General features: G+C 43.2%; 1 protein-coding gene across 1 annotated transcript; it reads right to left on the bottom strand.

The window, feature by feature from the left end:
* Positions 1–7,581: 7,581 nt before the first annotated feature.
* On the bottom strand, positions 7,582–15,055 carry LOC131912380 (cyclin-dependent kinases regulatory subunit 2-like). The gene is made up of 2 exons (XM_059264683.1): positions 15,036–15,055; positions 7,582–8,107 (listed from the first exon to the last, which is right to left on the bottom strand). Exon 2 carries the CDS (start codon positions 8,098–8,100, stop codon positions 7,861–7,863), a length of 240 nt encoding a protein of 79 aa, XP_059120666.1. The 5' UTR covers positions 8,101–8,107; positions 15,036–15,055; the 3' UTR covers positions 7,582–7,860.
* Between the last annotated feature and the right edge of the window lie 2,036 nt (positions 15,056–17,091).

Raw genomic sequence — 17,091 nt, 5'->3', positions numbered from 1 at the left:
CTGTGGAAGCACATCAAACATGCCATAGAAAACATAGCTTGTAAGGAGATGGCTGCTGCTGTTAAAAGACCAGCATCTGAGGCTCTACAATAATGCCATAAACGCTAAAGTGTTATTTCCTGGTCTTTATGACATCTTAACTGTCACTAAAACTAAAGTAATGGAAAAATTAGATGTGCATATGCAAAGTAACCTTAAATTATCCATTCACTGCAAAAACACTTTATCCCTATCTATTCAAATGTAATTACAGCCCTGCTCTCTAGCTGTAGAGGAAGGAATGCAGGCTGATAAAAATTCCAGTTAAATAAGTATTCCTTTTTATTTTGGGGGAACTGGGGTTGGGGTTTCTTATTCTCTCCCACCACCCCAAATACTTTATCCATAAACTGGCCAAGATAAGCATGTCCCAGCGATACAAGATTTCTTTCCAAGCAAATCAATAACTCTAAGCCTAGTCTCCAGTGTTCTCACGAAAATCACTGGAAAATGTTGTATGGCAGACTGTGTAATGTAAATAGATCAGCAAAATACTAATCAACATAATTTAGCTGTAATTCCACTTTGTTGTTGTTTGAGACAAGATTTTGTGTATCCTAGGCTGCCCTCAAACTCACTATAAAGCCAAGGATGACCTTGAACTTCTGATCCTCCTGCCTCTATCTGCCAAGTGCTGGCATCATGGCGTGTGCCACTGTGCTGGGTTTCAGGGTGCTGCGAATGGAACTCGGGGCTTTCTGCATGCCAAGCAAGCACTCCACCAGCTGAGGTATGGCCTCAGACCCTACAATTCCACTTTAAAAACTACAGTACAAATATACACCTTCTCCCTATGTGCTTATGTGCAAATAATTTCTACTTGATTCTCAGTTCTATGAGGATAGTCACTTTGTCTGTCTCATTTATTTCCGTACTCCTTGGAAGTTCCCAGCATTTAGTAAGCATATAGTATATCTAATAATGTTTATGTACTGTGTTATGGCTTGTGTTTGCAGATGCTGGGATATATAAAACTTAACAAAAGAGGGGAAGTGTCTGCTCTCAGGATGCTATATTCTAGAAAGGAATAAAGAGGAAATAAGTGATGCTCTGAAGGAAAAACTATGTAAGTAACGATGGCAGTGGCTGCCTGATACTGGGTGGCAGAAGAAGCTGTGTGGTGTCACCCGGACGACCCTGTAGGCTGAGAGGCTCCTTCCCCCAGCTGATATCAATGTCTGCCAAGAGCTCTCAACTGGACCTTAACCAGGAGTTGTTCTCAGTGGAAGGGAGCTTCTCAAGGCTTCCTCCGCGCTGAGGAAAGCATGCATCTGATAAAATTGATTCACACGCACATAGATCTGTCATGCCTCAGCTGACATGATTTTGAAGGTTCCCCCAGCTCCATAGCTGCTTGCATGGTCCCCCAAACGTCTGCTCTAACCTCATCTGCAGCTCAGGTTCTCCTTCTCGCTGATGTTCTTTCCTTCTCATCCATCACTGAGAAATCTCAGCTCACCCTGCACAGGAGCAAAGGAAAGTGTGGTGATGTTTTATTTGTGCTCTAATAAATAAAGCTTGCCTGAAAATCAGAGGAAAAAGCCAGCCATTATATTAAACAGAAGTCAGGCAATAGTAGCACACACCTTTAATCCCATCACTTGGCAGGCAGGGATCTGTCTAGGTCTCTGTGAGTTCAAGGCCACACTGGGGAACAGCATGGTGACACATGCCTTTAATCACAGCACCAACCATAGAGGTCTGGAGGTCTGTACAGATAGACAGGAAGTGACATATCTGGGCAGGAAGAGGAAGTGATATAGCTGGGCTGAGAGAGCGAAAGAGAGAACAAACAGAAAGGCGTATAGGCGTGGGTAGACAGGAGTAGGTCTCTTCGAAGCTGCGGAGTTGCTGAGGTGAGGTTAGCTGTGGCTTTCCCTATTTCCCTGATCTCTCAGGTTTTCAACCCTATATCTGGCTCCGTGTTTTTTATTTAATAAGACCGTTTAGAAATTTGTCTGCAAGAGAGGGTGGCATTTGGATTTTATTCTCACCCTGTTAGTTAAATACACACCACATGACTCCGGAGTACAAGGCTGAAGCAGAGCTCAGGATGGGAATTTGGGAGCTGCAGCAGTTCTCAGAGCCGTGGAGCTACACAAATGGCCCTGGAGGAGAAAGAAAATGCGAGAGGCCAGGAGAGAAACTTCAGAGTCCCTCTGGCATTTGCAAATCAGCGAATGTTGGGAATTTATAGAGAAGATGGAAAAAATGCAACCTCTGAATCAGTGTTGGCTACAGTCCTCATAGCCAGGAAGGAAGGAATGAACTCGATCGCATGCTGCCCACAAGTCAAGGTGGTGAAGCTGTGATCTGATGGGGGTGGCCATACGTAGATCACTGGTGACAATGGGGCTTCTAGCAGAATGGTGAGAGAAAGAGAACCGACCAGATGAGTCTAATCCTCTCACTCGGAACACTGGGACTTTGACAGGGTAGAGCTTTACTTCTTCCACATTTGAGCTGGCAGTAACTGTTCCCTGTGTCTAGAACAATGCAGGACACGTGGGTGGGTCTGCTACATATTTTGGGATGGATCAATGAAGTATTTGGTACCATTTTTGTTAGGCAAAGAGGCATCACTAGCCTAACAATATGGAATTTTAAACAGGAAAAGAGATAGATGCGCGCACACTTGCGTGCGTGCATACGTGTGTGTGTGTGTGTACACACACACACACACACACACACACACAGAGAGAGAGAGAGAGAGAGAGAGAGAGAGAGAGAGAGAGAGAGAGAGAGACTCTTTTTAGAATGTAGCATCTGACAACCTAGAGATTACCACACAGCAGAGCTGGAACCAAAACTCATCTTCATTTTTAGCTAAAACATCATGATACATCAGTGAAGCTTTTGCTTTATGTAACTTTATAAATCTAGAATTACCTTCAATTCCAGGTAGAGAAAAATTGGCTGGGGGGAATCTTATGATGTAAAAATAAACTTTTGTGTAATTCCTCAGTGAATTCTCCTCATGCTTCTACATAAAGTGGGAAAACATTCTGATTAAGATTTACATGTCTTTTTGTTCAGTGTTGGAAACCAACCTCTGAGAGCCTCCTGTGTGGTAAGTAAGTGCTCTGTTACTGAACTATACCCCAAGCCTCAAAACTGACTTTTAAAGTCATGTATGCCTTCATTAATAAAATAGAAAATGCAGGTCATGATGAGCATCCATGCTACTTTTACAGAAACTCTGAATATAACAGTACAGAATCTGACTTTCGAGCAAAAGGTCCACTTGGTTGATTCTTTCCAGTTCAGTCTCTAATGGAGCCACAGAGCATCAATATCACCATTGGAATAAACTTAAAAACTTTTTCATGTACATAGTCTCTTCTCTCTGTCTCTCTTTTTCAGAATTGAACCCAGGGCCTTACACAAGCCAATCATATCTTCAGACAATTTAGTTTAAGCTAAGATAATTTATATTTTTAGTCCCTTGTACTAAAAAGGATCTAGTTTATTTTCAAGGAGTCCAAGTATTAAACATCAAAAACCAGGCAGTAAAAAATATGCAGCATTATAAAATTTCCTAATTTATTACATGGAGACAGATTTTTTAATGTCATACTCAGAAAAATACTACACACGGGTAATATCTCAAAATTAGCCTTTGGCAGAAATTTCAAAAAGCAACTGTCAAGTGCAGAAATGTTAGAGTAGATGAATAATTTTATTCTGGTTTTACTGATCTATACCACGATGCAGTTGCCGAAATCACTGATATAATTTACCTGTTTCTTTCACTAATATTTTTTTTCTTCATTGTAAGATAGTCTCATAGAAAACAAAACATCGGCCGTATTCAGTTTGGTTGTGGTGAAAAGGAGCAGGCACGAGGCAAGCCTCCTCATGTTTAGTCTACAGGGCCAAGTTAAAGGGAGAGGAAGCCATCTCTATCACAGATCATGCAGCCCCTGAAGGCCGCTGGGAACAGAAAGAGTTTTAGAAATGATTGGATAGTCTCCAATACAGTTTATTTTAAATAAGGAAAGACTCTTCTGCAGCCACCGATGGAGTAATTGATTTAGGCAAGGATCTGTGGTGGGGTGCTCACAGGATGAAAGGGAACTTGGGAACACACTGATTTGACTTCAGAAGAGCAATCCGTAGGTGGCTTATTAGTTACAACGGGGAGGGATACTGTGACAATGGAAGAGTGTAGATGGCACACCCACCCATTCACACACACACAGACACACACACACACACACATACACACACACACGAGTATGTAAACCTTCAGTATACACTTCTCTGGAACTTGTGTCTCTCAGGCAACAGAACCTGGTAGAATTTTCAAATCAACTAGATAATTCTAGTTTGCTCTTAGCCATTTTGATACTGAACAACAGTCTATGGTAGTGGATACAGCATGACATATAGATCCAGCTATGCCACTCTGACTAAGTTGCTACCTCTACAGATGATACTGTGAGACCAGCATCCTTGTAAATATGATGTATGAGCTGACTCTTGGCATTCAAGAGTGGACCCAATGTATAAACCCCATCTACATTAATGCACATTGCAAGACTGCTTTTCAGGAGCTGGGGAGATGGTTGGTGGGTAAGAGTACTCACCATACAAGCAAGAGGACTTGAATTCAGTGGCCCCAGAACCCACATAAAGTGCAAGGCACGGCCAGGAATGCCTATAATATCCTTGATGGGATGGGTAGAGACCAAAAGATCCCAGGATATCACTGGCTGGCTAGACTTAGTTGGGAGTTTAGTGAGAGACTGTCTCAGGTAATAAAGTGGAGAGTGATAGAGTAGGACATTTGATATCCTCTTCTGGACTCTGTGGACACACATGAACACAGACACAAGCATACAGACTGCACACAAACACATTTTTTGAAATCTTCTTCCAAATGGGCTGATAATAGAACACAAGTTTCTATAAGAATTGCATAAGTGTTCGTGTTCCTCAATCTCATTTCATCAACAGTAAATGCTGTTGCTCAATGCCTCTTCCACTTCTGTGGCTGAGTCAACTGCAGTGTGCTGTAACCTGGAACTGTGAGCTACAGCAGACCCTTTCCTCCCCTAAGCACCTTATTATCACTTCTTGGATGCTTGTGTTTACAATATTTCAATATGCTTTAGTTGGTAAATCTAAAAATATATTTTTCTCAGTTGTCTGTGCTCTTCACAGTCCTCTTCTATTTTTCTTACCTGTTTTTGTCTATTTTTCTTGTACTGTTTAAAGGACCCTAGTAATATAAGGTATATTACTAGGTATATTTTGACATCTGATAAAGTTTTCCTCATTTGTTCATAAAACTATTTAGCTTTTTTGTGTATGTGTTCATATTTATTTTTTATTTTTATTTATTTATTTTTTTTGGTTTTTCGAGACAGGGTTTCTCTGTATAGCTTTGCGCCTTTCCTGGGACTCACTTGGTAGCCCAGGCTGGCCTCGAACTCACAGAGATCCGCCTGGCTCTGCCTCCCGAGTGCTGGGGTTAAAGGCGTGCGCCACCACCGCCCGGCAATGTGTTCATATTTAATAAATAATATCACTTAAAGATTTCCTTAGTAAAAATGCCTTCCATTTTTATATTACCCATACCCAAAGAAAGATTATTTTATAGTTTTAAAGTAAGTTCTTGTATTTTTCTCAAATGTATTGCTGTATATTTTGAATTTGTACTTTTATAATCACCTCACTGAGGCATAACACACAGCCCATAAAATACCTCAATGCAAATACAGAATGAAATGTTTCTAGCCAGTTTTTCTTGCACACTCACCTACCACAGTTCCTTTTTAAAGCATCCCACTATCCCACTGTCCCACCACCCCACCACCCCACCATCCCACCACCCCACAGTCCTACCACCCCACCACACCCACTGTGCTTCTTCATGATGCTTTAGTCCATTTCTTCTCACCATAGCTCCTGGCACCCTGGCTTGCTTCCGGACTGTATAGCCTTTTCTGAATATTTCATATGAGATTTAATATATAGCTTTTGGTGCCTAGCTTTAAATTCTTGGATTAATGTTTTAAGGTTGTATTTGTTTTCTGCTCACAACATAGTGTTGAAACTGTGTCACAAACAACAGAAAGTTGTGATTCTCTGGAAGACAGAGGCCAGAACTAGGGTGTTAGGGAGCTGCTTTCTCTGAAGTCCTGTGGGAGGATATTTCCTTTCCTCTTCCACCTCCTAGTAGCTGTGCGCAGCATTGGCGTGCATGTGTGTCTCAGTGAGAAACGATGCAGATTGGCTTGACCTGCAGGCATGTCTGTGGGGTGTTGTTTCATCATGTGGAGACACTAGTTTCCGAGTTTGGAGTGCGTAAGAGTGGACAGCTAGCTGAGCACAAGCTTCAGATTCTTGCTGCTGAGACTTCCTGCTCTGATGGTCTGGAACCTGGGCTTGTGGGTTGAAGTAAACCCTTTCTCCCTTAGTTACTTTTGTCAGTTGTTTTTTCTTTAGGTTTTTTTCTGTTTATTTGTCTTTGTGTATGTAGACCTACGCGATTTCATATTCGCCACCTATATGCAAGTGCCTCGGAGGCAGAAGAGGGCAGCAGGGTCTCCCTAGGTCTTGGGCAGTTGTGAGCCACTGCGTGGTGCTGGGAACTGAACTTGGGTCCCCTGCAAGAGCGGCGAGAGCTCTTTCACCGCAGTGCTGCCTCTCTAGCCCCAGTGACGCAGAGTCTTTCACCACAGGAAGAGGAAAGGGAGCTGGGACAACTGCATGTCTGCCTGCAGCGTCATGCAGCCCTCTCCTCTGTGCGTGTCCTGTCCTACTCTGTCTCTCAAGTCTCTACCTGCGTGCCTTTCCCTTATATGGATGCTTATTGTCGCACTAGGTCCTGTGCTGACTAATCTTTGTCAACCTGATGCAAGCTAGTGTCACCTAGGAAAAGGATCCTCAGCTGAAGAATGGCCCAGACCATATGAGCCTGTGGTCGTGTCTATGAGGCATTTCCTAATTGCTAATTGATGTGGGGGTACACAACCTGCTGTAGCCAGTACCACCCTGGGACAGGAGGACTGAGCAAAGATGATTAAGGAAGGCAGCTGAACAAGGCAGGGAAAGCAGGCTGGGAAGCAGCACTCCTCCATTGTCTCTGATTTAGTTCCTGACTCCAAGATCCTGCAGTGCCCTCTGCTCTGGCTTCCCTTGGTGGTGGACTGGAACCTGGAAGCCAATGAAACCCTTTCCTCCTCCAAGTTCCTTTGAGTCCTGGTATTAACCACAGCAACAAGTCACAAACTAGGACTGACCCCACCCTGATAATCTAGACTAATCACATCTCAGAATCCATCATTGAATTATACCCGCAAAGACTCTTTTACCAGGTGACTTTAACACATTCTAGAAACTAAGATATGTCTTGTGGGAGGCTGCCATTCCATCCAGCATAGCCGTTCATCTATGCTGTAGCATGTGTCAGTGTTTTCATTACCAGATAATGTTCCATTGTGCGGCTCCACCATACTTTGTTTATATGCCTTTTCACCTTATGGACTTTCGAGTTGTTTCAACTATAACAACTAATACTTCTTCTTCTTCTTCTTTTTTAAATGCAACATACAAACTTTATTTAACAAAAGTAACAGGTAAAGTAAAACAGGCACTACTTATATTAAGAAAAAAACTACAAGAAAATTTATCTTTAACAACTTAAAATAACCTACTTGCAGTTGCATTGAACTGAGCTCTGTTGCTGTGAAGAATACAGCTCATGCACAGGTATGATGAAAGATTTGTTCATTTTTCAAGTATTCAAGGAATACTACCATATATACACATATACGTTAAATTTGAAAAAGATTAGGTGATCCCAGCTGTACTTCATTTTTGTTGCTCTTTTGGAAGAGGTTGTCTAAAGAGAAGATTATGCGGTTCTGCCTCATGAATCATGTAATGAACCCAACCTAGACTCTGTTGGACCCCAAGTCTCCTCCGTTCCTCTTCAGACATTAGACGAGTTTTTGGTACTTGTTTGGAGAGTTTTCTGGGTAACGTGACATGCCGGTACTCGTAGTGCTCATCGAAGTATTTGTCCGAGTAGGAGATCTGCTTGTGGGCCATCCTGCCGGTGCGTGGAGGAGAAAACAGGAGCGGGAAACGGGGCGCAAGGAGTGCCACGTCCGCCTAGGGCTGGTGCAACGACCCCAATCACAACTAATACTTCTAAGAACATTCACAAATTCAAGTTGTCAAGTGGATATTTCAATTCTTTGGGATATGTATCTAACAGGGTAATTATTGGGTCGTGTAGATACCGTGTGTTTAACCTTTTCAGATACTGCCAAGCCATTTTCTGAGGTGACTGTCCTTTCCTATCAGCCCTACTGGGAGTGGTTTCTCCATATCCTCTCTAATACATATATAGAGATATATATGTATGTATGTATGTATGTATGTATATATATTTCTAAATTTCTAAATACTTTAGAATGACTGTAATTAGATATAGATCTAATAATATTATATATAATATAAATGATATTATAATTATATAATATTATGTAAATATATTTATATTATAGAAATATAATATATACAATAATATATTGTCTAATATATAATTACTGTCATTCTAATGAAACTGATGGATTTCTTACAGTTTTAACTTACATATATTTCTAGCTCTGTCTCCTTAGAGATTCAGGAAACTGTAACACTTTAATAGTGGCCACCAAGAACCTGGATTTGGTCCCTCCCTTCCTTCTCTGCTCCCTTGTTTCCTCTCTGCCGTCTCCTTCCTTCCTTCTTTCCTTCCTTCCTCCCTTCTCCCTCCTTCTTTCCTTCCTTCCTTCCTTCCTTCCTCCCTCCCTCCCTTCCTTCCTTCCCCCCTCCTTCCTTCCTTCTTTCCTTTCTCTCTCTCTCTCTCTCTCTCTCTCTCTCTCTCTCTCTCTCTCTCTCTCTCTCTCTCTCTCTCCAGTGTTCATGTAGCTCAGACTGGGCTTGAACTAGGAGATCTCAGCCGTCTAGATGCTCGGATTTCCAGGTTTGGGATTCTCTCTTTCATGACATGGCTTCCTGTATGCTGGCTGGCCTCCAGTGCAACATGGAGTTGAGGGTGACCTTGAACTTTTGATCTTCTCAATTCTACCTCTAAAGCGGGTGCTGAGGTTCCAGGTGTGGGCCACCATGCTGGTTTTCTCTGGTGCAGACTATCAAACCCAGGGCCTTGGGAACACTAGCCAAGCACTATACTAACCTTGATTTCTAAACACATTTTTCTTTTAAAGTGGAGGCAGGGTCCTTAGTGAACTGGCTGGAGCATGGTTAATCTTTTTTGTTTGTTTGTTTTGTTTTTGTTTTTGTTTTTTCGAGACAGGGTTTCTCTGTGTAGCTTTGGAGCCTGTCCTGGATCTTGCTCTGTAGACCAGGCTGGCCTCGAATTCACAGAGCTCCTCATGGCTCTACCTCCTGAGTGCTGGGATTAAAGGCGTGCGCCACCACTGCCTAGCATTAATCTTGAATCTTAATTGTCAACTGAACTCTATGCAGCGATGTCCAGGAGATTAGTGAAACGCACTTCGGGGTGTGTTGGTGAGGGCATTTTCAGGGTGACTGGCAGGCACATGAGGGAGCAACTGCTGAGGAAAGGTGGGCTTTGAATGTGGGCGGTGTCATCCAATCAGCTGGGAGCACGGGCAGAACAGAGGCAGGAAGAAAAAGCCAGGATCAGAGAGTGCTTGATCATGGGCTCCGCTGCTGCTGCTGCTGCTGCTGCTGCTGCTGCTGCTGCTGCTGCTGCTGCTGCTGCAGTTCTGATGGAGTCCGCTCCTTGTGTGTCTCCCTGGGGAGCTCTCCGGGAGCCCTTCCATCCTTCAACACCTGGCTGCTGCTGTTTCCTTACTCCGCTTTGCTGCGGCTCCATTGTCTCACTACCCAGCCTCCAACTATGTGAGCAAATGCAGCAAATCTACATTTTCTCGGATTGTTTCTGTTGCTCTAGAGAACCTTAACCAACACAGTTGATTTCAAGACCAGACTGAGAAAGTAAAGGGTAAGTGTGGTCCACCTTGCTGTGGCAGAACATGAGAGGACCACAGAGAGAGAGAAGCATGTACAAGAAGGACATTAGAAACACAGTTGTAGGGCCTCCATGAGTCAAGGTAGGAAATAAACAGCTATAGTAAAGGACTGTGCTCTGGGTAACTCTCAGTCCACACTGACATAAGTAAGCCAAGTAGAAAAGAAAGTTCTTCCTCACAGCACGATGTCAACCACTCAGTGCAGAAGACGGGCAGGAGCCGTTGGATATCTGCACTGTACAACCGTGGTGATGATAGTGAACTCAGCCCAAAGCATCAGGTGAAAAGTTAGCGGGTGAAAGGTGGGCAGGGAGTGGCATGTTGGCTTGTATTAAAACACGAAAACACCAATTACCAAGGAAAAGGAAAAGCTTTAGAGCAGAGGAATGTGGCAGGCGATTGAGAACCATCGAACTCACTGTACAGCAGCTGCCTTGAACTTCTGATCCTCCTGCCTCCACCTCCTAGGTGCTAGGATGACAGGCGTGTGCCACCACCCCTGGTTTACAAAGTGCTGAGGTAGAGCCAGGGCCTGAGACGCTCCATTGTCTGAACTACATCTCTAGTCCCTCACAGTTGTACATTAACAATATAAAACTTTGTTTTGCTGCTAATTTGTATGCATGAAAACATTATGGCTTCCATTTTCCTCATCAATTAATATTTATATTATTAGAGTACCTTTTTTTCTAGTTTTCGGCTTTTAAACTTAAATTCTATGTTCTGTGTTCATATACATATTATTCTCTGTGTGTGTGTATGTGTGTGTGTGTATGTATGTGTGTGTGTATGTGTGTGTGTGTGTGTGTATGTGTGTGTGTGTGAGTTATACCACAGTGCTCATGTGGAGGGTTCCTTGGAGAAGTCCATTCTCTGTTTCTACCATGTGGGCTCCAGGGGTTGAAGTTAGGTTGGTCGTGCCAGAAGGGCACTTGCCAGCCTGCTGAGATTCTGCTGTCCTTTCACATTTTATAGCTGCCTGCTCTTTACCCGCTCTTCTATGTAATCAAACAGAATTCCCCTATTATTACAGGAAAACGAGACATCAACTTTCCCCAGCTGAGAGCGTTCATTACTGCTCTCCACCCATAGCCTGCGCCTGAAGAGTCAGTCACCAGCATCTCCTCCTCCTCCTCCTCCTCCTCCTCCTCCTCCTCCTCCTCCTCCTCCTCCTCCTCTTCCTCCTCCTCCTCTCAGAGATGAAGCCTCAGGCAGTGTGGGCCGCCTTTCTTCCCCTGGCCCTCCCCTGCCACAGTTGAGTTCTGCTGAGGTGGTTAGCTCTTCACATTCCACAGTGTGATTAAAAGCTTCCCCTCAGTAGGCATCCTACCCCTGTGTCTTCCTTCAGCAGGTTTGCTGTGAGTCCCCAGCCCAGCATTACACACACTTGTCACATGTCTTGATGTCCTAGCTTACTTTCACGTCTCTTCTGTTATTTGTTATTCTTTGAGGAAAGAAAGAATTTTTCAAGTATTTTCTCCAGGTGAGTTGTGTGCATCACCACCCTGAATCTTTACATATCTGCAAACATATTCGACTCCAACAGGGAAAAACGTATCTTAGTGAAAAAGCACATCCCAGTCTTCTTGGTGCTGACATTGGAAAGGAGAATTCCAGGGCTGAAGTAATGCTTGTTTGTATGTAAGAGTTTGAGTTGCTATGCAGAAAGAATATAATGGTTGTTTTCAATCTCTGGATTTTCAGTCTTCTGTGTATTAAATATGTGTGTGTGTTCTCTTCACATGGTTCCTGCCTGGAACTTGACAGCCTGTCCTTAGGTAGATGGGTTTGCTGGCTGCCTCTCTCCCCTCTGTGAACTGCATTGCTTTTCCTGTAGAAAACATTCTGCCAACTGAGCCATATCCCCAAACCTTGGAATATTTCTTGGTCTAGTTTCCAGTCTCTTGGCTGGTTCTCAACACTCACCATTGGGGGTGGGGGGGTGTGAATCTGAAAGTGTAGAATTTTTGTATGCCTTTTAGCACAGAATGTCTTCTGTGTTAGATCATGTATCACCTTCCATGTCTCTAATGTCTTTCCTGTTCCGGTTTGTGTCCTAGGTCACCCTGACTCACAGGGACCCTGTTCTGAGTGCGGTTGTTCTTGACAGCTTGCTCTTTCTTCCACGCTTTGTTCCACAGGCCTCATTCCGGTTCCCCTCAGATCCAGACAGTTCAGGGCTGGTGGCCTACCCAAAAGGTGTCACCACAGGACACTAATGGCGAGTGTCCTGTAGGCAGCAGGAAAGATCCTGTCCATCCTTAGCCACTCATACCCTCCCTTCTAAGGGACCCCTCCATGACTTTTCTTGTCCCTCCTGGGGCCAGAAAGGACATGCACACACCTGCTGAATGAGGGCAACACTCAAAATCACCTTCTTCAATCATGTTCCTCTCTTGTGTATATACCTACAATTTCATTATATAAAATGGGAATGTTTCAATTTTGACAAATAATGATACATACTAATAAGTGTCTGTGTGTGTGTGTGTGTGTGTGTGTGTGAGAGAGAGAGAGAGAGAGAGAGAGAGAGAGAGAGAGTGTGTGTGTGTGTGTGTGTGAGTGTGTGTTGAGCTAGGCACAGTGTTACACACCTTTTGTTAGTTTTTTTGTCAACTTGACACAAGCCAGGGTCATTTGGGAAGAGGGAACCTCAACTGAGGAAACACCTCCATCAGATTGTCCTGTAGATAAGTCCGTGGGGCATTGTCTTGATTCACGATTGATGCCGGAGGGCCCAGACCACTGTGGGTGGTGCCTCCCCTGGCCAGGTGGTCTTGAGTTGTATCCAAAAGCAAGCTATTCAAGCCAGAGAGCAAGCCAGTAAGCAGCACTCCTCCATGGCCTCTGCTTCAGTTCTGCCTCCAGGCTCCTGCTTTGAGTTCCTGCTCTGGCTTTACTTATGATGGGCTATGACAGAGAAACATAGGCTGAATAAATCCTTTCCTTTTCGAGTTACTTTGGTCAAAATGCCTTATCACAGCAATGAGAACCACACCAGGACACAGCATCACACCTGGGATCCCAGGTCTTGGGAATCTGAGGCAGGATAATAAGTTTGAGCCCAGCCTGGGCTACTCGGTGAGGACTTGGGGGGGCAGTGCTGGCAAACTGCCGCATCCGGGTCAAAGCACTTGCCTCTGAGCTTCTGACCACCTGAGTTCAGTCCCCAGGGCACAACCATGCATGCACACACCACACACATTAAAGAAATAGAATTTAAATAAATGTAAAAAGAAAGAAAACTATCGCAGAATTTCCATGTCAGCACTTTACTGAGGAGAGGGGAGGTGTTCCTGGGGAACATATGTGTGCACACGCTGCAGGGTGGGTGTGCAGGTCAGAGGTCTCCTCTGAGGTGTCACTTCTCTTCCTTTATGCCAGTGCTAGAGGTCACCAGGCTTGCATAGCAGTCACCTTTACCCACTAAACTGTCTCACTGGCCCCCAAATTAACCACTTTGGGGTGAACTAGTTCGAGTATGAGAACATTCAGTGTTGTTAAAATTGCCTGTACCAAATTCTAAGAGCTTATTACCTCCGAGCAAAACCCCTTCCTCTCAAATAGTCCTATGCTCCCCTTTCTCCAGCCGTCGGCAGCTGCCAATGTGCTTCCAGTCTCCATGGAGTTACTTCCTCTGTATTTTCCTGTAAATGGAACCATATAGTTTTTGGCCTTTTGTGTCTAGCTTCTTTCACTTGGCACTTTTAAAAAAATGTAAAGCTTACTTGTTTGGCTGTGTATAGCAATACAATGTACATAAACACCTCTTTTTATTGTTTCTGAGACCTTCATACTACCCATGCACACACACATGCACACACGCAAGAATTGGTATGACCTGTTTATCTTTAAGAAGACCATTACAAAAAACCACAACCAATCAAAATGCAGATCTGTGGGGCCCAGTCTTAGATCATACACCTACAACACAACTCCTGCACCTAAGGTTCAGGGATCATTGCAAAGAGGGGCAGAGATTGTAAGAGCCAGAGAAACAGAGTTTGCTGAGAGAGCATCCTAGGAAAGTCAGAACCTATGCCCATCAAGTCTCATCAACAGCTCTGCCTTTGCCAGGGATACACAAAGAAACCCTCCTCCAAATGTCTTGAAATTAGTTACACCATTCCAAAATATTCAAAGAAATCACAAGAGAACTTAGAGTATGTCTTAAATGGAATAAAAATGGAAACAACATTGAAAATTAGGGGGAGCAGCTAATGCAGTATTCAGAGGGAAATTTATAGCTCTGAAACACTCCAATATGAGATTACTTTGGGAAACTAGGGAAAGAAGTAATTCAACTAGAAATAAAGAGAAGAAATGATAAATCTTAGATCTGAAAACTGAATGTATCACGCTTTGCTGACTCCAATGGGAGCCCTTACCCCTTTGGAGGAGGGGATGGGGGTGGGTCATGGGAGGGAAGGCTGGGGGGGGGGAGCGTGAGGAGAGATGAGAGGGGGAAATCTGTGGTTGGTATGTAAAATGAATTAAAACATTTCTTAAATAAAAAAAAGAAAAGAAATCTTGGAGCTGAAATAAATGATAATTTTTTTTTAAAAAATCAAAGACATTTAAAACTGTGCTTTGAAAAGATTCCCATAAAACTCTACTGCTTAAATGTAAACAAACAAATCAAAATGCTATTGCTAGCACCAACTAGGGCTGGTTTGGATGGTGGAATGCTTTCCCTTAAGTCTGGATGAAGGACTAAGGATGTCACCTGCTGCCATTCACCCTTTGCATTGTTCTGGAAATGCTAATTTGTAGAATAGAGCAAGAAAAAGACATTAAAGACATACAAATTTCAAAGGAAAATGTAAACCTATCTTTATTCATAAGGACATGATAACATGCACAGAAAATGTTAGAGATCACAAAGCTATAGTCAGATCTAAGAAGTGAATTATTATTATACTAGAACCAATTAGAAATTAAAACATCATTAACAGCAGCATCAAAAAAATAACATATATGGATAATCTTGACAAAACGCATACATTAAACCTACAAAGGCTACTGAAAAAAATAAAGATTTCTGTAAGGTTTAACATTGTTTAAGGATGTCAATTTTCTCTAAGTAACCTTTGTATTTAACCTAATACCCATCAGGGGCTAAAGAGGTGGCTCAGTGGTTAAGAACACTGGCTGCTCTTCCAGAGGACAAACGTTCAATTCCTAGCAACCACATGGCAGCTCACAACTGTCTGTAACTCCTGTTCTGGGGATCCACTGCCCTCATACAGGCATACCTGAAGGCAAAACATCAATGTTCATAAAACAAAAATAAATGAATAATTTTAAAAAACATAATACCAATGACAGTATCTGGATAAAGACAGACATGTTGACCAAGTGTGTAGTGTAGGGCCCAGAGAAATCACACATAGACCAGCACTGGAGGTCTGAAAAAGGTACCAACAAAACTCAGAAACAGTTGTGTTTCTAATAAATGATGAAACAATGAGATCTCTATGTGCAAAATAAGAATTTCATAGTTTGGGGGTGTGGTCCAGTAGTAGATGCTTCATTGTATACATGAAGCCTGGGTTCAACACAAGTATCAAATTTAAAAAAGTATGATATTATACTCCTACAATCATAATCCCAGCACTTGGGAGGTAGAGGCATGAAGGTCACAAGTTCAAAGCCAGGCTGAGCTACCTGAATCCTTGTCAAAAGAAAGAAGAGGGGTTGGGGATTTAGGTCAGTGGCTGAGCGCTTGCCTAGCAAGTGCAAGGCCCTGGGTTTGATCCTCAGCGCCAAAAAAAAAAAAAAAAAAATAGGAGGAAGAGAAAGAAAGAAAGGAGGGAGGGAGGAAAGAAAGAAAAGAAGGAAGGAAGGAAGAAAAAGAGAGAGGTTGGGAAGGGAAGGAGAGAAACAAGCTTCAACCTTATGCCGTATTTTAAATTCAATTCCAGGCTGGAGAAATGGCTCAACAGGTAAAATCACTAGTCAAACAAGTCTGATTGCCTGAGTTTGATCCATGGAAAACACACACACACACACACACACACACACACACACACACACACACACACACACGTTGATGCACTCATGCATCTGTAATCCCAGAATTCCTGTGGTGAGATGGGAGGCAGAGACAAGGAATCAGCCAGAAGTTGCCCTGACAGCTAACCTAGAGTATTCCAAGCACGGACAAAAACAAGAGACCCTGATTCAATACAAGGTGGAATGTAGCTGGAGTTTTCCTGCCTGGCCCACAGTCAGGACAAATCTCTGTCACCCGCCAGTCCCACAGCCCCTCAGACCCAACCAAGTAAACACAGAGACTTATATTGGTTACAAACTGTATGGCCGTGGCAGGCTTCTTGCTAACTGTTCTTACAGCTTAAATCAATCCATTTCTATAAATCTATACCTTTGCCACGTGGCTCGTGGCTTACCGGCATCTTCATATGCTGTTTGTCATCATGGTGGCTGGCAGTGTCTCTCCAACTCAGCCTTCTACTTCCCAGCTTTATTCTCCTCCTTGTCCCGCCTACACTTCCTGCCTAGCCAATGGCCAATCAGTGTTTTATTTATTGACTAATCAGCAACACATTTGCCATACAGAACATCCCACAGCAGTGGAAGGTGAGCGTTGACTCCCCAGAAAGTGTTCCCTGACTATTGCATGCATATTGTGGCACATGTACACACACACACACACACACACACACACACACACACACACACACACACAATTAAATAAATACATTTACCAAACAGATCTAGACCTAAGTACGAAAGCTGAAATAAGACTCTAAGAGAAAATAAATCCTTGTGACCTTCAGTTAGGCCGGTTTGTAAGCTAGATTACACAAAGCATGAACCATTAAGGGAAAAAAGAGTTAGTTAAATTGAATTTCATTGAGATTAAACCTTTTTCTCAAGTCAGGTATGGTTGGCAAAGGATCTGGGGCTTGTGGCTGTCCTGAGTTACATAGGGAGACTGAGAAGTACAGAGGCCAGTGCTATGGCTTAGCAAGTAAAGACACTCCCTGTTAAACCTGAGATCACTTCCAGG

Source organism: Peromyscus eremicus, chromosome 6 (assembly GCF_949786415.1).
Source record: "Peromyscus eremicus chromosome 6, PerEre_H2_v1, whole genome shotgun sequence".
Taxonomy (NCBI): domain Eukaryota; kingdom Metazoa; phylum Chordata; class Mammalia; order Rodentia; family Cricetidae; genus Peromyscus; species Peromyscus eremicus.
The sequence above is the reverse complement of the archived record's forward strand: the minus strand, read 5'-3'. Positions and strand labels throughout refer to the sequence as shown.